This window comes from Lepisosteus oculatus, chromosome 11, assembly GCF_040954835.1.
Source record: "Lepisosteus oculatus isolate fLepOcu1 chromosome 11, fLepOcu1.hap2, whole genome shotgun sequence".
NCBI classification, from domain to species: domain Eukaryota; kingdom Metazoa; phylum Chordata; class Actinopteri; order Semionotiformes; family Lepisosteidae; genus Lepisosteus; species Lepisosteus oculatus.
This window is the reverse complement of record NC_090706.1, coordinates 17,005,455-17,027,257: the sequence shown is the minus strand read 5'-3', so window position 1 is coordinate 17,027,257 and position 21,803 is coordinate 17,005,455. Positions and strand designations below refer to the sequence as shown.

General features: G+C 43.4%; 1 protein-coding gene across 14 annotated transcripts in view; it reads left to right on the top strand.

The window, feature by feature from the left end:
* The window catches only part of nfixb (nuclear factor I/Xb), a 202,478-nt gene that overhangs the window by 73,331 nt on the left and 107,344 nt on the right, over positions 1 to 21,803 (top strand). For 13 of the 14 annotated variants that reach the window (XM_069195841.1, XM_069195837.1, XM_069195842.1 and 10 more), the window contains one exon: positions 14,768 to 15,299. In XM_069195841.1, coding sequence (XP_069051942.1) covers positions 14,768 to 15,299 — 532 coding nt within the window. Of the gene's footprint in view, positions 1 to 13,256; positions 13,898 to 14,767; positions 15,300 to 21,803 lie in introns of those variants that run through there. The other variant, XM_015349042.2, reaches the window with a different exon arrangement.

Below are 21,803 nucleotides of genomic sequence, written 5' to 3'. Positions count from 1 at the left end.
AAAGGTTAATTTCTAAACAAATAGAAAACATATTGCCCCCGTGTGATATCTTCAATTACAAAAGTGCAGCTGTAACTAGAAAGCTCTCAAAAATATAATTTACAGATAATTAATTCTTTTTGTGGACTCAATCCAAATCGTTGGAAAAACCGAGGCAATTTGGAAAGTTGGCAAATATAATCTTTTAAGGGGAGTTTGACATACAGATCATGTGATTTGCAACAGTAACTCCTAGGTGAGTCAGAAGTTAAAATCTTTGCACTTGCAAGTTCAATAGCCGAAAGAGCAGTGAAGTTGTTTACATGAAACTTTGATTTGCTTCCACAAATTGCTTCCAGATTTTCACACGTAGTAATGTGTTCGTTTGTAAACTGAGGTTATTACAAACAAAGCAAGACTGTACTTTAGAAATATTTCGGCTTTAGTTACGAAGAGAAAAACCTTTCTCCAAGGATAGCTGACTTGTAAAGTGTACCTGTATCTGATCCAGCTTCCTTCTTGGAAAGCTGTTTTAAAATGTAAATTCCTGTTTAATCGACGTCTGGTTACCACTTAAAGCAGAGATCTTGCAGGATTCAATGTCTTATGTATTCCCAAAGAAAGAAGAGGGGCTGGTGGAGAATTATATTGTTGGAAATGGGTGTCCTCTCTTTTCTGAGTCCCAGCAAAATGGAGTTAGGGATCATAAAAGATAGGAAGTAAAATGGAGTACACAGCACCTCTAAATTGTGTACTCCTTTTTATCCAGCTCATACTATTTGTACCAAGTTTGCCAGTCTTGATCAAGAACTGATTGTGTCCAGTCTTTGATTGTGCCTTGTTATTCTGACTGTAAGGGAGGAGGTTGTAAATATAAAGAAATATGGGACACGGCAGGTGTGTCCCAGTGTTGGCACGATACAGTCCAGTCAGAGAATTCACTTACTTTGACCAAATGGGCTGATTAGATAGGGATTATTGACAACCCTCTGCACCAAAGTCTCAATGCTTTTAGAAGCACAAAAGAATTACAGGACCTTCACAATTTTAAGGCGTGCATGCCCAGACTGGTACCCGCCGTACCAAGTTTTGGGCACATGTAATTGCAGACGTGACCTCTTGCCTAAATTTCCATTTCTCAGTCAGAGCAGCCGGCACAATCAAAGCCGGCTGTGCATTGAATAGCTCATTACAGAGTTTTGGTGACATACAAATGAGCTAGGCTTTTCTCTCCTCGTGCTTTATGGAGGGAGTGTAGCCCAGCTGTGTTGAGCTGCCGCCCAGCAGAAGTTCAGAACATCCAGCATTGCAGTCAAATGATAAAAAATAGAGAAAAATCCATACGTTTCTCGTGATGAAAAAGTAGACATCAGAATAGTTGTGTTACTGCAAATCATTGATTAATGAAAGAGTAAGGTAAAATATTGACGGGCCAGTCTTTTTGTTTTCAGTCAGTGCTAGTGCAGCTCCATTTTGGCTTTTGTGTGCCTAGGAGGATTTCTCTCAGGTTTTGTAAATGCGATTAGATGAGACATTATGCATGGAGAATGTATTATTTTTTTAGCAAAGTAGTTTCAAATTTAAAAAAAGACTTGAAATAGTTCTAATATATGTTAAGTATAATCAGCAATGGAGTTGAACCTTAATTTAAATTTACTCATCAAGGCTACTACTTGGGCTTTTCCTCTCTTCATATAGTGATACAGAGAACAATAACAACCCTGACACCAGAGCCCAGTTTGTTTAAAAATTCAGAGCCTGCCACCACCAACCTGCCACCTCAGTGCCTGAGCTGAATGGTTGTGCTCCAGAGATCAGCGGTTTGAGCCACAGCTGAAACAACCATTCCACCCCCCCACCCCACCCAGCACCATCAACACACACATATCCAGGGAGAACAGTCTGAAGTTCGTTCCACAGGACTATACCACAGCACCAGCCGACAGTAAGGCAGGAAGAGATCGCCAGAGCTGAGCTCCACCTCCCCCCCGTTACTGGGTACTTTAAGAATTTTAGACTTATGTTCATTACAGTACCCTTCATGACTTCGCAGAGCACAGTACGCTAAGGAATTGAAAACAGGACGATATTACCTTTCAGTGTGGCGCTCTCCAATTACAAAACAAGCACGTTGGAAAAAAAAAAGATAAAAGCAGCTAGAGTTCCAGCATTCCTGATTTCCACTGGGTGTAGCTGAACAAAGAGAGTGGCACACACTTGTCACTTACCAGTCCATATGTCCTCATGGCTGCACGGTGGCAGCAACACAAGCTTGAGCTGGTGAAAAGAAAAGGGATATTGCTGATTTCTGTATAATCGATTGTAAAACAAATCAAACTGAAATTGGGAGGGTGGGGAGGGGGTGGGGTTCCATCGTGGATATCTGGTCTAGCCATAGCCAGTTTTTACCAGCACACTCTTTTATATTGGGTGGAGATGAGGATTATGTGATTATATTTTCAGCATTCAGAATGCTTATCTGAAGCATTGCAATAGGTATTCAGAGTACCTCGGCACTGATGTGGATTCAGTCTGTGGTGATGGTCATCTACAGTAGCTGGCACGGTCTACCACTGCTCTTTTAGAGAGCCATAGCCAACATTTTTATCTTCAGAGGTTTGAGTGGGGAGCTGTGTCAGCCAGCGTTGGCTGCAAAGGAACAAGCTGCGGTTAATTCCGCGCCGAAAAGAGAAAAAACACACCCCATCTCGGCTGCTCAGCCTTCTCCGTTTTGAGCTTTATGACTTTTTGCTCATATGGTCTTGTAAAAAGCTGGGCAGATGCAGTCGCGAACTTGCCAGAATCTCCAGCTTAATCTTGAGAATGAACTCCCGGAGAGGCCGGACTGGAATGTGCCCTTCTCACGGAGCGCACTGGTCATTCGTGATTCCGATCACACAGGTTTTAGTTGCTCTTGTACTCCTGACACAGATGACAGCAAGGACTCCCTCGTAAAGCGCCGAGCTGCAGAGCGGATTCCAAAGAGCTAGCCCGGGGAGCCTGTCCGCATGTCCGCAAGCGCTGGGAGCACATTCCTTCTTGCCTGCTAACGGCAGTGACGGTCCCCGTTTACGAAGACGCCGGGATGGCAGCACTGTCTTCCCCTTTGCCATCCTCACATTCTAGCCTGCTGAACCATGACCTCACAGCCCGGGTTCATACAAGAGGCACAGGCTGTCTTGCAAGTGCAGGTGGCACTGTGAAAATGCTGCAGTGGGGCAGGCGCCTTTAGCACCCAAGAGGAACTGCCTGCATTTACCATTCTGCATTGTATGGTGCTTTTCACTTTGGAATTGTATGGTATTGCTCAATGAAAGATTAAAAGTGCATGAAAGAAATGTGCAACGGAAATGCTGGAAAACAATTCCTGGCCATATTAGAACACTTATTAGCACATGGTAAACATTAAACAATTTATTTCTGTGGAGGATTGCTATTTTTACATTCTTTTTGTGCCTAGTGAATTGCAAAAGGTACAATCTAAATGATCTTTTAAAATCTGCAACTATAAGAAAGCTGTTGGTATTTGCGTGAGCGTGTTGTGCAGTTTTGTGTTCATGTGGTATGTTCTCTTTTTTAAACCCATTGCCTGGTCCAGTACTGAGCCATACATTCTCTTATTGGTCAAATCTTTTAAATCACGCATTTAGAAATGCATGGTGATCATTTATTTACCCTTCTCTAAATTTGAATCAGCTTCATTGAAAAAAAAAAATATCAGTAGTGGGACATGTTCACGTTCGCCCTTTATTTCCTATAAAGTGCTGTGTTTAGTTCTGCAGGGTGGGAGTGTGGTCAGTGGAGGTGGTAAAGCAGCTATCAGGCAGACAGACCAGGATGCCCGGATTAGCTGGTCTCAGGCCAGTAGAAGCTGCGACGTGGTCCGCACTGTCACTGTCGTGGCCCTGTTCCCTTTGCATTGAGCAAAGCACTGACGGAGCATCTCGACCCATCCGTCTCTTAAATGGCTTTGTGTTTAGTATACACTGTTCTTAATGCCTGTTGTTAAAAACGACCTAGTCTGCTTGCCAGATCTCCGACTGGAGTGAGACCGATGTCGATAAACTGTACATTCTTAGACATGTGAGTTAATAACAGAATGTTTAATCATCGTTTTGTCAACGAGGCAGAACCCACATTCTCTTGAAAGGACTGCGTTCCGTCTGCGCGTTTTGCCTTTGAGAGTGGCACTCCATTTGCTTATGTGCCTGGCAGAAAGTCGTGCGCGATGTCCGATTTACACGTCACGGCGCGTCGAGCAAAATAAAAGCCCGCTTCTTTTGCAGAGCACATTTCCTGTGCATCCTTATTTCTTCTGAAACCCACAAAACAAACAAAAAAAAAGTTAATCATAGGATCCTCAATAATTCAATCATAGGATCCTCAATAAGAAGATTTACTCTGCAGTATAGCTATTTGTAAAATTTAAAAATGGGGGGATTAAGTAATAATAAATTCGATAGTAACGGGTGTCATTTAGTAATCAAAAACTGTCTTCGTGTTGCGCTAAATCAAAGAGATTCCGGTCAGTGGTCGAAAGACCCAGTGAGTTATGACGTCACGGCCCTTCGTTGCAAATAAACCGTTTTATTTTCAGAGTCCTGCGCGCACAATCCCCAATAATGCACACAGACATGAACCTGTTACGAGCCGGCTACCGGATTATAAATCCTAGACTACTGCATGCTAATTTCCAACAGCTACCGTCGTCTTTGCACAGAATATAGCCTGTTTTCCATCATTCGGCAATCTGGGTTAACTGGACCTCTGCGGCAGATTTAATTTACATGCATATACATTTAATTTGCTCATCATTGTAACGATAGGCGGTATGATTCTTCGCAATCTGATTTGATGTGACGTTAGCCCTAACCGAATAAACCAGTTCACAGTACTTCCTCGTTACACGTTTCCCTCCTTGAGTGCGGTTCTTGGTGTACAAAACAAAAGTTAATTGAAATATTAGTTGTTTGCAAAACCGGTTAAAATTAAGGAGTATTAAAAAAGCATCCGTTATTTCAGAAGGTGTAGCATTTTTTGTGTAGAGAAAAATGCCAGTGAAATGCAAATTTTACACGACGTGCAATCACATTAAAACCAGAATAGAAGTATTTTCCTTTTACTGCCTTGTACGTTGACAACACGGGAAGCATTACGATGTCTGGCAGTAAACTATTTGAAGAACAAAATCGCATGTGGTAAACTAAAGACTGAAGTACGTCTCTATTCCCGTTTTTATAAAAAAAAACGCTCCTCAATTAGAAAGTTTGTGTTTAAGTACAAAGGGGGACAAAGATAATGTTTTGGGGGCTTGTTAATTTTCACGCAACACCAAACCTCATTTTTCTTTTGCTAAATGATCTTCAGTTTGCACCCAGTAGATCTCTAACATGTACAGTCGCAACATAAAACGATTTGGCGTGTGGTTTTAATAGCGCGTTAAACGGTAAGCCGTAGTCTCTTAAGTACCTATACCTGTCATCAGGTGTAAGCGTGCTGACGTTGCGGGGAAACTGCGCCTTAGAGGCAGCGAAGCGGTGCTTGTTGTTAAACCATTGTACTCATATTAACTTCTACTGGGATCGCAGGCATTCTTGTGGGTCATCTGTTCCAAGTGAAGATATTTTAAGGTTTAAGGAGTCGTTATAATCTTTCTACAGACCTTCACACCGGGCATCGTCAAATTACCCATAAAACAAAACACAACGATACGATAAGGAAGCTAGAAATGCTGAATACGTATTTTACTTCATATAAGCTGGAGTTTTTCATGCGTTTTAATAGGTTTACACGATCAGGATAAATGTGTTGATTTCAGCAGAAATACTAGTTACAATGTCCTGGGTTTTGCCAGATGCAGTTGAATTAATTAATAGCATACCCTGCGCTGAAAACGCAGACAAATGACTTTATAACACTTTATAAGACAAAAAGCTGCGTGAGGTTTTTTTTTTGTTTGAAAAAAGTTTCAAAGTAGTGTCATTTGTTATCGTGTCCGTTTGGTAGCGTTCACTGTTCAAGCTGTGTCTAAGGTTTGGGAAGGGCTGTTTGGAGTCTGGAGGAGGTAGCCTGATCACACTTCTACGGCTCCTTGGTTTGCGGTCATTCGGGCCGCCTGGGTCTTTGTGTCATAATCAATAAATTGAATCATTGCCTGAAAAGGGAAACCCTCTTTTTTTCTTGCATGCATGCACATTAACTCCTACGTTTGTGGAAATAAAAAATAATAATTTAGGCATTAGGAATAGATATAATTGAAATAAAAAACAAACCAGCTAAATCTGAAGTAGAATCTACCTAAATCGATACATATGGAGTTTTATAGATTTTAGTAGCTTAGGAAAGGAATTCGGAATAAAAAATGCTCGAGTGAATATTAAAATTATTCGTAAAAAATTACTCGTAAAGTTACTGTGCTGACAGTGGCTTACTTGTTTAAAAAAATATATATTTTTTTTCTGTCTAGAAGAATTAAAACGGGGGTATTTCCCCTGATATTGGTCACAAAGTTGGTTGCATGATTCCTGCACTTGGTGCTTTAAGTTTCTTAAAGAGTTAAGCAAGAGTTGGCTTTGTTTCCCTCATGCTTTTTAATTTGGACGCGTTTAGACTCGGGAAATAAGGAGGACTCGTAAATAGATGTTTTTATTTATACAACAAAATGAAAGATAAAAAATTCTGACACGTTAAAGACCGCCATTGAAATATATTTGGGCTTTTTTTTAAAAATTGTATTGGAGAAAATTTTAGTTTGTATCTTTAAGAAGCCTGCTTCATTTAACAAGTGCGGGGAAGAGTCGAGATTCTTGGCAGATTTGAGTGGTGCTGTTTTTTTTTCCTCTTTCAAAATAAAGACAGAGTGCCCTCTGGTATTGTTTGATTTTAAACTGAAGGTAAGTCTAAAATGCAAAACAGTGCTAAATGGTGAGATTTAACACTTTATATTTCTTAATAAACTTTGGAACGGAGCAATAAAGTTTATTTCCTACAAGCAAACAGATTGCCGACAGTGCAGGGAGCGTTAGTGTTCTGTGAGACGGGCCTGTTTGTAGCCGAGCAGAGAACCAGATTACTCCGAAGGTAAAACACGGCTCTTTTTGTGTATTCACTAATACAGCAGCGAAGTATCCAGCAGTATATATTTAAAACTGTTTTTTTTAACGCAGTAAAGCACTTTAGACTGACACCAAAAACGTTCCTTTTTCGTCTCTGGCCTGTATCATTTTAAGGCGAAAAGCCGTGCCAAATCCGAATTAGGGTTAAATAAAATAACCGGAGTAATTAAATTCGTGTCTTAAATGTTAGAATAAATAAAAATAGACTTAACAAAATGTAACCGTGATATTTAGACGTATTTAGATTTGGTGCAGAACCGTTTTAAAAGGCTTTTGTGAAGGGTAAGTCTTTTAAGTAATCCGACCTGTTTCAAACTCGATAACTTGGAAAGAGAACGGAGGAGAAAAAAGCATTAACTCTCTTGTAAGCAGAATTAAATGTAGAAAAATACAGCGATGCTATGATGCATTTTTAAATAAAACACAGAAAGCACAGAAGAGTTGAAAAGGAGTCAAATTCCCCGGTTTGTGTAAAAAAATATTTCCATGAATGGAGTGAAAATTCTTCAGCCATTAAACTTCTACTTTTGACCACATGTATTCGATATTATACGTTCATATCTAATGTATAAAATTATAATGAAACGATGGTCATTTTTTGCTGAAAATGTAATCCATCAGATTGTCTAGAAATATCAAAGGTTATTGTCCAGAGTGGGAGGCTATCTTTAATTGAGCCACTTGTTATGGAGTTCCTGAGTGTTCGCTCGAACCCAGAGCAGTAACGCCATGAGGCGGGAAAAAGAATATTTCACCCTCGTTAATAGGCTCTCGGCAGCAGCCTTTTACTGCGCATTTTGGTGTTTATAAATACCAAAAAAATAAAATGGGGGCAAGCAAGCACAAAGAAATAGCCTTCTATTCTAAAGTCTTGGGAGTCTATGAACATTTGAAACGTTGTTTTATTTTATTTTGAAAGCATCATATTTATTGATGGAATGGGTTATTGAAATTGCTCACGATGATCCCAAATGAAAATAGGAGATGTCGTTTTTATTTTTAGTTTTTAAATTACTCTACCTCCTGGCAGCTGTTAGGTTTCCTGCAGGTGTTCGCAGCCCGGTCTGTTGTGTGTGTGTGTTTTTATTTTGAATAAATGGAAATATTTTTTAAATTATTATTTTTTAAATAATCCCTGAACTCAGTAGAGTTCTCTCTCTAGGCACTCCCTGGGAATAGCATTTGTCTCGATAAATGTATGGAGTGGTGCTCTTAAGACCTTCAGTAGTGACAGGTTGTAATTGTCTTGGCAGAATTTAAGATTTCATACTTTGTGGTCTAAAAGATAATCCAGCTACTGTTGTCTTTTAACTTTGACGAGCGATTTGGTTGTTGTAGTTGAGTTGAAAGTAGCAGTAAAAACAAAAAAGCCAAACAAACATGAGTAAATGGTGCATGTTTTGTTTATTTTTAAAACCTTAAATTTGTTTCCATACAGCTGAGAGTAGAATTAGTGACAGCATTTTAATTCTAAAGCCGTTTTGCACTGTGCACATTATTATTGACTAGTGATTTGTAATGGTAAAAAATGGCACATTTCCACTTTAGCTCTGCCTTGATTAAAATGACACTGCTCTGTAATTTAATGTTCTAAGTAAATCATATTTTAGAATGTATATTTTGGTTTAAGCAATAGAATTATTACCATAATATCAGAAATTCAGTATTTTTTAGAAGGAGTGTTTTTGGAACATTTGGGTTTTAAATTGACTTTGGAATATGGAAAAATTGGAGCCATGCTTTGTGTTGACCGTCAGCCTGTGGATTTTGAATCTGGACGGGCTTTAATGGATGAAAAGGAAACACATTTTTTGCAGACAGTTGGGCTGTATTTCTGCTGCGGTCTGGATCAGAATTGGGGCTGGGAGGTTAGGGTTACTAGTCTGTTTTTGTTTGACAAGAACAAGCTCTGCAGAACAATGAGCCTGTGGACAGTGGCCGTTGCATAACTACAGTAACACCGAAAGCAAAGGACAGCTTCTCCTCGACGTGTGGAACTGGCACTTTCACAGTCCTTGAACTGATCGTTATTATTTTTTCTTCTTTTAATTTAATTGCTGTGATAAATCTCAATTGCTGAAAACTTTACTGCTACTGTAGAGCTTTGTACTCTATATAAATGGTATTTCAACACCATGTTTTAAGCCTTCTGATGCTTACAAGCTCAAATTTGAGTGAGAAGATTATTTTCTGAACAGTGTATACATGCACAAATAATTGTCCCGTTCTTGGAAAATTAAAAACGGATTATTAGAAAATGCTCGATCTCCACGTTTTGAGATTATTGTACCTGTGCTTATCTGTTGGGCTTAAGGACAAGGATTTAATCAAAAGCCGTTCATGTTCTGTGTACTTTTATTTAGCCACTGGCCTAAAAAGTGTCTTACCAAGCTCTCCAGGAGCTCTAGGACTTGAATTAATAAGACTACTAGATTTATTGATACAACGAATTTTGAGCTTGGAGACAGGAAGTTATTTTAAGCATTTAAAGGCTTTATAAAGCCCTAGATTTGTCTACAAAAAACTTTGGGGAAAAAATGACCTAGAGTTTTAACTAAATGTGGACTGTTTGGCTTCTCTGTGGGTCTGTTCCTGCCTCCTATTGTTTAGTCACTATTTTGTTATGCTCTCACTTAAACTGAGAAATTATAAAATAGCGACCACCAAAAAGATAGTATAAATCACTCTTTATTGCAATTGCATTTTTAATTGTTGAGATACCCTTTTTTTATTAAGGGGGGAGTGAAGAGGCTCGGTGCAGGACTCCAGTTCTGTAAACTAAGCGTTGCAGGACACATTTCTCTGTGAGGCTCCGAGGAGTAACAAGAGCGATTTGTGTGTGTGTGTACCAAAACGCTGCAGCTAAGTGTGTAGTTTGTGGCCCTGAGTGTAAACCCAAGACCAGGCAGCCTGTTGAAATGTTTTCTTCTTTTTTGGCAGTTGTGTCGTAAACAATAGCAGTAAGCGGGTGGCTGTGCGAGTCAGAGTTTTGGAGGGACGGTTTTTTAAAAGCGAAAGCAAGGAAGCCGAGCTCCCTCTGAATATTGGCCCTACACAAAGGTCACAGTTTAGACGAGGGAGAGTGGTCTGCACAGATAAGATGAAAACAAATGGAATACTGTAACTGGCGTGGAACATCTTCAGCAAAATTACACGCGCTGCGTCTCGTCCTTGCTGAGTTTTTTTTTACAGAGCAGCAGAACACGTTGAGTGTGAACGGCAGAGCTCTTCTTTCCAGCAAAAGTACAAAAAAAAAATTGAAATGTGAAAAAATTAAATAAAACCATTTAGTTTTGTGCTGTAAGTATAATCAGTCTAATAAGCCTGAGTGCAGGGTGTGGAAAGGCCTCTGTAAGGTCTACTAAAATAATAAGTTCTGCTTTTTTGCAAAAAGTAAATGGAAACAGATGTGTAATTTTATTTTCTTTTTCATTATTTTTTTTGATGTGCGTATTTAATAGGTTCCTGCTCATATGCTGTAATGTATATTAGCCACATTATGTAAGGAAGTTGTTTAAAAAAATGCTGATTTTTCGGGGAGCAGAAAATGATGGAAAATATCCAGTGTCTGTTGTATATATTTGAGAATGTCGGTATGTGCACGGAAAATGGAAAAAGATGCAAGATGTGCAGTTCAAACAAACGTGTATTATTGTAGGAATGTTTCGGAATGTAGGATTAATTCCATTCCGGTACAGGTCTACACAGCTAGTGGTACGAACGGGCTTTCCTTGAGTAAATGACTTGGTGGCCGGGGAAGCACAGCACAGTAAAGTGTAAGTAACCTGCCCTGTAAAATTCACCATTCCTCTCGGAATAATATTCCACACAGGACCAGGACGCTTGGGATTTGGATACAAAGGCAGATTTGTAAAGGAGCTGATAATGAAAATTAAACCATCCTGCAATGTTCTATATAATTATTTTAAACCTTACAGACAGTGGCGTTCTCTGAGACTGCAGTTTTGTTTTCCAAAAAATCAAATCCGAAAATACAGTTTCTAAATGGGTTTTATTTTTTCTTTAATATTAATCCTCTCCAGGTAAAGATTTTCAGCTTCGTCCCTTCATTCTAGTTGTGCAAAATGTACATTCTACGGTATTTGCGATAAAAAGACCGATTTGGTTTTTGCAATCGCTGGGAGTGCTTTTGGGACCCAAATCGCAATAATCTCATGCCATCCGAGCGCGAAGCCTCCACACCAGGTTTCCAGCGGGGGATTCGAGATCCCTGGTCACGGATATGTCTTGTCCCTATTTCTTTAGCGGGGAACAGCGCGCTCCCTTGTCTGCGTTAGCACATGGCCCTGCCTGTGCAAACTGCGCCATCCCCTTTTGCCCGTTTCATTTCTTTTCTTTGTTTTGCGAGTTCTGTAAACTGTAAGTGTTTTTTGTATTGTCGTGTTTATTTTGGATTTGTTTTTCCGACATGTGCCTGATCTGGAGAAGAAAGGATGGCCTTAAGTAAAAGGCAAAAAATTGGGGATATTGAACACATGCAGTTTCAGAAAGAAGACATCTAGGAATCGAAAAAAAGTGTTTTAATCTGCACGTTAATTTTTTTCCCCCGTTGTCTGCAAATTGCTGTTGAAATTTCCCATTTCCATGGGGATTAGGCAAATGATTTCTACAGTTTTTTTTTCTGTGAAATGATAAAATTCTAAAACATTTGTTCTCCTTACTAAAATAAAAGATGAAAAAAAATCAACCATGAGGTTATTTTCCCGTTCTGTGATGGCCACGCTATGTTGGCGGCTCAAAATTCAAAAACACCTTTGGCTTTTAAATTTTTTCTAGCGTCTTTTTTTTTTCCTGAACAAAAATACAAAGAAGCGAGGCTTGAGCTGAAATCGCGTGCATGAGCTCGCGTTCTGAGCAGCAGGATGTGGATTTGTGCGCAAGGTGTTTGTGACCTGCGTGGTCTGCATGGTGAGGAAATAGGGTGTTCAGCACCTTGAGAGGGGGGTTGCCGTCAGCAGCCCAGCTGACACTGGCGCTGGCTGGAGGTGTTGCGCCCGATGACCTGGACAGTCCGTGCAGCTGCCGGGCGTGGGAGGCTCACACGAGCCCCGTTACCACTAAGGCAGCATGGGCAGGGCGGGCGCCCGTCGCTGGTTTTATTGAGTCGGCCCGCAGGGTGGTGGTGGCGTGGGGAGATAGTGGTCCTAAAAAGTGGCGCCTTGCTAGACATCGGGAGGGGGCTGCTGACTCGGGGCCCTGTCAGGCACAGCCGCAGTCTCGGGGAGCGCAAGAAGACCCTCGCCAAGATCCCTGCTTGGCGTGGGAAGAACGCAGCAGGCTCAGACCGAATCGGTTGCCACCAAGCCACCCGATCACTCAACAGAGCGATCCGTTGATCGATCGATGGGAGGACTGACTGAGTGATCGATCGGTCGATCAGTGCAGGGCACAAAGCAACGTAGAGGTCTGTTCTGTCTGGGAGCCTCTCTAGTGGTAATTCACAAGGTGGGATCCGCTTAGCCACGCAGGCGGGGGGGGTCTTTGCCAGCGCGGCGCTATGCTCTGTAGCCGCCGTTTTTCCTCCTCGCACTCATCCATTCGTGTTCCGGCCGGGTTTTCTGAAGCCGGAGTGGGGGTGGGACTGGTTTGGGGTCCGGTCAAGTTAGGGTGGGGGTGGGCAGGAACATATATTTAAAATAGGCAACCGTGTATTTTTTGAGTAGTTTGCCTCTTTTGTTCTTGATCTAAATAGGGGAGCAGCTGTTAGTTTCAGGGTCTAGTGGGATTTTGGGGTTGTTTTTCTCGTGGCACTCTCTGCCAACATACCATAATGCGAGTGGAAATGTGTGTGTGTGTGGGGGGGGGATGGTGAGAGGAGGGGGGGGGCAATGGGTGTGTGTGCTGGCTTGATGAGGTGGAGGGAGCAGTGGGGAGGGAGTGATGTGTATAAAAAATTCATATCCTCTGGACTTTGCTTACTTATTAGATATGAACTTGTCGATTTGGCAAATTGCATGCGGTCTGACTGAACAGCAGAGTATCTATCTCTCTCTCTTTCTCTCGGGCTCTCTCTCTCTTTCTCCACCCCCCACCGCCCCCACCTCCCTTTTCAGTGCGTGAAGCCAGCGTATTGGCTGGGCAGGAGGCGTCTCTTTGCCAAATAGGTGGGTCCTACACATGTTGGCAAAGGCACAGGCAATGGTTAGGGAAAGAACGTGGAAGGAAAGAGGGAGAGAGAGGGAGAGAGAGCGAGAGATAGAGAGAGTTGGAGAGAAAAGGGGGAAAAAGAAGAGGCAGTCGGGTTTGCCAGCGGTCTCGCACGCTTTTCCAACATTTATTCGCTTCTCTCCTTTTTGCACAATCTGAGATCTGCACCCCCCTCCTCTGTTTCTTAGGCAGGCCGCGAGATCTGAGCAAATATCACTTGCTGTTCTGCCAAGGACTTTTGCTATTTTTATTTTGGAAGCGAAAAGAAGTGCTTTTTTCTTTCTTTTCTTTCTTTTTCTGTTTTTTTTTTTAAATTTTCGTGCACGAGCCGCACGCCTTTTTTTTTTGTGGGTAATTTCTGTTTTTTCCCGCGTTCGCCACCAGTACTGCTGCCGGTGCTACGAAACTCGCCCCCCCCACCTCACCCCAAGTCTTTCTCTCTCTTTTTTTTTTTTTGCCGTGGACGAGTCGGGCTTTTTTCCTGCCCTTTCACTCTCTCTCATTTTTTTTTCCCATTTTTCTGTTCCCTGGTTTTCCCAATAAAACCAGCGGTAGTTGTTAGTGGAAAACAGAACGGGTGCGGGATTTTTTTTTTTACTACCGACGTGCCGAATTTATGATGAAAGTGCAAAATGGTAACTACCAGTCTGTCTGTATCTCGTCCTTCTGTATTTTTTGTCCTTTTTCATTTTTTTTTAAAAAGCCTGCCTATTGAAGGAAGCAGGGAGCATCTAAGAGGCTAAAGTTGCTGACAAAAAGAGCAAGGAGAAAAATAGAGTAGGATTTTTTATAAAAAATTAACCCTTCTTCTGCTGCGGGTTCGTTGATGCCGAAGGAATCGTCTGGTAAAATATTTTGGCACGGCGGCAGTGTAATGCGATGTAGGCATGTATACAGATCGCAGTGTAGCCAGGTGCTGTGTTCTGCGGTAAGCAAGGGTCTGGTGTTGTATGGACTCAGAAATGTTTTGGTACGGTCGATCTTCTCATTTATTTTTAACGAAGAATGAAAAGCTTTTTTCTTTTTGCCTTCTCCATTTGTCTCATTTAATGTGAATCAGTTTCCGCGCTAAAGAGGTGGTTTTAAATTGGTTAAAACATCCGATGATGTCTTGCCGTCAACTTTCCCAGCACTCTGTATATTTAGAATTTGGATTCGGCGTGTTGAGGGTGGACGGACATGCTAGTTTGTTCTTTTTGGGTAATGAGATTTGTTTTCTGATACCGTTGTATAAAGAGGTTCTCTGGTTTTATCTCCGTGTTCATGTAATATAACATCGGCACGGATCTGCGTGTCCTTACATCTGCATAGATGCAGAAATAATTAACTACATAAATAGATTGTGATGTTCTTCTGGCTCCGGCGTAAAATCGGCGCTGATTTTGCAAGGTTTGTTTTCCGTCTCCCGGCCTTAACCCTGTTTTCGTTTTTTGTCTTCCACCCCCCCCCACCTCTTTCTCCCTCTCCGTCCGTATGTCTGCTTGTGTACCTCTCTCCCCCCGCAGGATGAATTCCATCCCTTCATCGAAGCCTTGCTTCCCCATGTGCGTGCCTTCTCCTACACCTGGTTCAACCTGCAGGCCCGCAAGCGCAAGTACTTCAAGAAGCACGAGAAGCGCATGTCGAAAGACGAGGAGCGCGCGGTGAAGGACGAGCTGCTGGGCGAGAAGCCCGAGATCAAGCAGAAGTGGGCGTCCAGGCTGCTGGCCAAGCTGCGCAAGGACATCCGCCCCGAGTTCCGCGAGGATTTTGTCTTGACCATCACCGGCAAGAAGCCCCCCTGCTGCGTGCTGTCCAACCCCGACCAGAAGGGCAAGATCCGGCGCATCGACTGCCTGCGCCAGGCCGACAAGGTGTGGCGCCTGGACCTGGTGATGGTCATCCTGTTCAAGGGCAGCCCCCTGGAGAGCACCGACGGCGAGCGGCTGGTCAAGTCCCCGCAGTGCTCCAACCCTGGCCTCTGCGTCCAGCCGCACCACATCGGAGTCAGCGTCAAGGAGCTAGACCTCTACCTAGCCTACTTCGTCCACACGCCAGGTCAGTGCGCGCACGCACGACACACACACACACACTCAATCACCGGTCTGACCGGTCCACTGCCAGTCAGCGCCACTTGAACACCAGCTTGCAACAGAGCGCGCCCAAGAAGCATTGCCCCAGGTGGTTTAATGCTGTTGATCGTGATCTCCCCCTTCTTCCCAAGTTCTGATACGATCTGGAGCGCTGAATTTATTTACAAATCCCATTTCCAGCCCACGCGTTAATAGCCTCTTGTTTTATTTTTTTTCTGCTCCAGTTTATTGTTCTGGAGCGGCTGTGAACGGATTGCCCAAAGTGGAGCTCCGCGGTGCTGTGAGAGTCGCGGCTCTCGCATGGGTAATTGTGGGAAAGGAAGTGCTTCCCTGGTACAGGCAGCCGGGCTCAGAGTGCTCAGGCAGGGTTTTTAATTAGGTTTAATCTGCCCCTGAAAAAATATTTTTAAACGATCGGCATTTTGCGTGGGGGGGGGGGTGTGGCACATTTTTGTGGCAAATTCCAGTTTTGAAACTGGTGCATTTATGTTGCATTATAATTTAGAGGATTTCCCGTATGCACAAAAAATAAATGTTAAGAACACAAAATAAGGCATCGTTGCTTTTGACTACTTTCTGCATTCAGGTTTTTATCTAACCCACAGTTCAGACCTTTGAAATTTGTTTATTTTTAATCTTCTTACTGCCAGTGTAATTTGTGTTGTTTTTTGTTTTGAGATTAGTCCAGCAATAGAGTCAGTTTTCCAAGCGGATTCTGGGTTGGAATAAAAACTCCTTCTTCAAATTTAGATTGACCTTTTCTGTTTGTATTGACTGTTGCATGAATAACATTGCACTGTTCTCACTGTACTCATCAGCAGGAATTCAGATAATGATGATAATTTAACTGTTTTGTGTCACAGTAACTGACTGGTAGGGCAGAGTGACGAGTTAAAAATGGAATTGACATCTTAGCTGCCATAGTATGTCACTGAAATAAATATAATTAGAGTTTATAGATTTGAATTCAGGACAGGTGTAGGAAGTATTATTACTTCTGATGATACAGTATCTTTTTTATCAGTGCTGGTGTATAACGCAGTTTTCAGACACATTAAGGACCAGCGACGGGCTTTAAACGTTGCTCATTTCTGTGAAGAGCAGTTTGTCTGGGCACTCGGAGACCAGTGGTCAGTCCAGCACTGTCCAGTACGTGAAGTGGTGTGAGGTACTGGCAGTCTGGTTAGTTTGGTTGCCCCTGGTGTCGTTTTCCTCTGCTGGCTCACACGGGCTGTGGCAGAGTCGAGGTGTTCATATGGTGCAGAGCTGAGCCCCTCACTTTTCATGCTTGTGTTTTTATTTAGTTTTGATCATTTCTCATCAATTTGCTCTGTATTTCCAAGGCAGTGAACTGAACGCTTTCTTCCCTGTGGATTGAGAAAGGCTTGCCCTCCCACAATCCCTCTGCTTTCTCCCCCATTAGGCTGGGAGAAAGACCCGATTCCTTGTAGGTAAACAGATCCTACAACTCAGAAAACCCTGATTTCCTGCAAAGGGAAAGATAGCGTGCCAACAGGGGAACAGAAAGGCTGTCTCCACCAGTGAGCGAGCAGTGGTGTGCGCTCGAAGTCTTCAAGAGTGTTCCTGGCAAAGGGTCCCTTTTTGCAAAGGCAACGAGGGCTAAACACACACACACAGACACAGAAACCGCCGCACGGCACACAGTGGTCCCGTGAAGACAATGGGTTGTGGTAGCGGCGTGTGTCCGGGGCTGGTCTCTCCCGACCCCCGTGAGAGCAGCCAGTTCTGCTCTGTTTGTGCTCCGGGCGGGTGTTGTGTCCGGAGGCGCTCTCTCGGGCTGAGATGGCTGGAGGTCTGTGAGGGAACCGTGTTCACTGTCCGACCGATAGCTTGCCAAGTGCTGCGTCTCCAGTTCTGGCAAACGATAATCTCGTTGAGCACATAAACAAAACGGCACGAATGCATCTCGGTTCCTTGCAGTGGGCGCTGACATGCATTCAACTGGAGAGCTAAAATCTCCAATCTAAACGTAAATCTGATGCAAACCCCCAAAGATTAGACAACAGGGTTTATTTAGAAAAATAAACAATGTAGGATTTTTCAGCACTGAGCAATTTACAAGTCTAGAAAATTAATATTGACTTAAATAATATTCACTTCAGTAATAGGCTTTATTTGCAGAAATATTTTATTCCCAGTCGGTATTTTGACAGTTTGCTAAATCATAGCTGTAATGGATCAGTCCCATTTAGATGAGCATATTCTTCTATCCTCTCAACATATTCTTTGCAAACAAAGTATTAAATATGTCAGATTGTAGAGAAAATGTAAATATGGTATTAAGCAGTCTTGCGATGCCAGTTTTGGAATGTTTCTGTTCTTTATCCTGGTAAACATCTGAATAACTGGCTTTTTGTTATTTTAGCAAATAGAAGCACTTTTTTGTATTTTTGTAAACATTTTGTGGAGCAGTAGGAGGAGAAAGGGACAGGAGAGACACATTTCTTTCTGGAGGCACTGTCTCTGCTAATTCCAGTCATTCATAAACAAAATAAACCTAAACTAAATGAGACGGTCGAAGTCCTGGAAACATTTTATTTAAAAAAAAAGATGATTTGGAGAGAATCATTTCTTGTGTGTCTCTGGGCTTTATGAAATCACGGCTCAAGTGCTCCTGTGCATAGACTAAGAAAAGGAAGTGATTTTATATTAGGTTTTGATTTAAAAAAAATAAAAAAAGGACTTATTGGCTTTATCTCTGCAGAGGATGAAGGATTGTGTTCGCGACAAAGGATTTCGCATTCACAGCCTGCTTGGAATAAAAATCGTTGTCCATGGTGGATCGTTTCTGTCCTCACCGGTTCCGCAAGGACAGATGATTATGGGATGCTAGCAGTTGTGTGTGTCTGTGGGGATAATGGGCTGGTGGTTCTTCCTTTTGTGTTGTGGGCTGCGTTAGCTACAGGACAGCTTAGCCAAGGAGGGTGTCATCTTGAGAGCGCTCTAGTCGACTGGGCAGGGACTGCATCAGGATGGAATCGGATAGTGGCATGGCTGTGGCAAGGGTTTCGGTGTAACCTGACAAAATCTCGATTTCGGAGAGCACCCGCATCTTTGCCGGCTGCTGGACATTCGTACCTACGAGGTGGGGTGGGGTTGGGGTACGTCCTTCATTCCAGTGCAGAAATATCCCGAGCTCGGGACATTCTGCGTGGGAAAAGTAGTTTTGCAGGCTTTTTTGGGGGAAAAATGTATATCGATCTCCTGGGGGATGCACTTTGTGTTTCTCCGAGATAGGCACCTGCCGATTCAGATTTGGGGGTGCCGGTAATGGGCTCTTTTTTTGGCATGGGTTCCATGGGCGAAGAGAGCACCCTTTTGTCGAATTGCAGACACATCACTGACGTCCTTTGTGCTGCAACACGAACTGTATAGAGGGACTGATAAACAGATTATTCCAGTGAAGTGGCAGGGCCTGGGGCCATTCAGATGATTCCTTTCTTAATGAAGAGGCGAGATCTAAAGACGGGGCTTTACACAAGTTTCCCTGAGTGTCCGCCTTCCCGTCTGTCCATCTTCATATCTGTCTGCAAGTACAAAACCTCAGTCCGGAGTTTTGGTAGGATTTGTGGAAAGTGTGGGATGGAAGAAAACACTTGCTAAATATAGCCAGAAAAAAAAAGTTTATTTCTAGGGTTCAGTTTTTAAATGTGTTTTTAAAACGTATTCTGTCATTAACCTTTAGACAATATTCCTCTTTCATTTTGGAAATCACTTGCCTCTCGATCGGAATCGGAATAAAAGTCTCTTCCTGACTAACTTGTTCTTTGTATTTGCATATCGTGCAGGTGCTGAATTTTTGAAAATGCAGATAAGAGCTAGGAGAACATGGGCATGTAAATTGGCTGTAAAATTAGACCTACACAAATCTGCAATGACATTTTTTTTTTAATCCATTAAATATGGGGAAAAAAACATTACAGAGGTAGGCCTCTGAGGTTCATGTTAAGTAAAAAAAATCTTTCTGACTACCTGTCTTAATCAATATATAAATGAAGGCGTACAGGTCGGTTCTCTGATCTCCACGCATCCCCGTGCCGCGCAGGAGCCGGCCCCGAGTACGGAGAGAGATTTTTATGTTGATCGCGGACAGAACAGCAAAAGTGAGTGAGTCATTAAAGCGAGCTTCAGTGAATCTGTTTCTCCTTGAACAAGGCTCGCAATTAGGAAACTGCCTCATGAAAGTGGATAAAAAGAACTGGACTGGGACTGGAGCTGGGCTGGTGAGGGAGGAGGGGGCAGGCGAATTGTCTTTCTTCAGACAGTGTCTTCTCAGTACAGGGCTTCTTCTAGTCGTTTGTGTGACCGCCAAGTCCCCATCACCAGAGCCACAAACTGTCAGGGCACAGAGATTGGGGGCACCGGGGGGACCCCGCCGCAAGGAGACGGCACACTCGAAAACCCTTCTGTACCGTGAAGGGCACAAGGCTGCTGCGGCCAAAACGCAAAATGTTGTTTTGTTAATGGCCGGTGAGGCGGCGGTCTCGCCAAGGAGTTTTTTCTCGGGCTCATCTTTGTTTTGTTTTTTTACTCCTGACGTCCGACAGATTCACGTCCTCAGAAATGTAGCTTACAAAAAAAAGTCCCCTTACCCACGAAAAACAGTGCGAAGGGGGAGAAAAAAAAAGAAAGCCGAGGCAGGGAGGAGAAAATGGACGCAGTGTGTGAGCTGGCAGCTGTTGGCACCCGCAGCCCTGCCCCGCTCGGAAGGTGCCAGCGCTTCAGACTGCCCGGCCTCCTCTGCCAGCCCTGCCTCCGTCTTCCCCGTCCTTTCTTTCCTCTTTTCCAGCAGTGAAAACCACGAGTTTTCGCAGTTTCAACGGCTTGTGCTCGAAAGGCAGCAGGCCGAGGCTAAGGCAGCGCGTGAACGCGAGAGGGCCACTCGGGCCGGGCTGTTTCGCCTGCTGCTCTGATACTCGAAAAACCCACGAAAAAATCATTTTGCCTTCTAAAAAATCATCTAGCTTTTTTTTTTCTTCCCACACAAATTGAATGGCTTGCGGGATGATTTTTCACGCTGTTTAAGGATAGTGGAGGTCTAGGCTATGTTGTATAGGAGACGAAATTAGACTCTTCTGTTGCAAAGACATTAAATCCAAACTAATCAGATTTTTTTGTTTGTTTTTACAAATTTGTAGCTGTGCTAGTGCAGTTTTTGTCTCAGAAGTGTAGCGGAGGAATAGACACGCTTTTATTTCCTTATTGGCAGGTAGTATTGATAAAAACAAAATTACAAGGGAACAAAATCTCTGCGCAAAGACATTCTTCTGCTCTTTTCGACCTGTTAAAGTCTTTGCCTCCATCTCTGGCATTGCTTTCTTTGCAGTTGTAGGAAGTCCATGAAGGAAATGGTGCAGATTAGGGAATGAATGTGGCCATCGAAAATTTAAAAATCATTTTTTTTTGTCAATTAGCGAGCTATCTTCAACTAAGCACTTAATGATGCGCACCTACAAAATTGGAGACCAGGGCCGAGTGCGCTTTCCCAGATGGGGCAACTGGTGCGTCCCCCCAGCTCTTTCCGATTTGAGATCACTTGAAAATAAGGTAGAGCGGGCAGCCCTCTTCGGCGATGAAAAGGCCTATTCACAGCCTGCGGTTTTGTCTGGCAAAGGATTCAAGAGCGTCTTTCTTCCCTTTATCAAGATAAGCGGGGCGGCTGCGGGAGCGGGAAGACAGGGAGAGGAGAGGAGGGCGCCCGCAGCAATCGGCGGCCCTCTGGCCTCGCGAGCTGTCACGCCGGCGGAGTCCGGTGGTGCGCCGCCTGCCGCCGCCGCCCCTGGGACCCGCGGGAAAACTAGGTGCTAATGTGTCTTTTTGCGCCTTAGCTGGTGCAAACTTCTTAATTAGGAGACGCCAAGCAAGAAGGCGCCCTGCCCCCGAAGGCGTGCCAGTGGCGTAAGTGCAGAAGAACAGGGGGTCGGGTTTGCTCTAGAGGAGAGGCGCCGGTCTGGGCGAGAAGACATCCACCCAGGTGTCCTGCAGAGGCAGATTGTCTTCCTTCTAAGCCCCGACTGTGCCGAGATTTCTGTCATCCTTAACTGTGGTGTGTTGGCGTTTCACACAGTTTTCCTGGGTTCATGCCGTTGGGTCATGCAGTAAACACCGAAATCAGGCACCGTGCATCATGGCTGTTTGACCGTCAAATGATTTCAAAGAGTTCCAGTAATAACGAGGTGATCAGGGCGTTTCTGTCTCAGCATGTAAATCTAATTCATTAGACTAGGTTAAAGACGAACGGCATTTTAACTTTTGATTCTGAGCTAAAGCTCTGTCCAGGCTGGCTGCCTCAGAAGCCAGACTCAGCTGTTTGAATTGCGTTTCCTCTCCTGACTCGCAGACGAGCCGGTATTGTGGCCCGCGTTTCTGCACGAGTAGGAGAAATCCAGACAAAGCAGCGAGCACAATGCCACGCAGTCGTTTCTGAGATCCGGAATCGTGTGGGTTT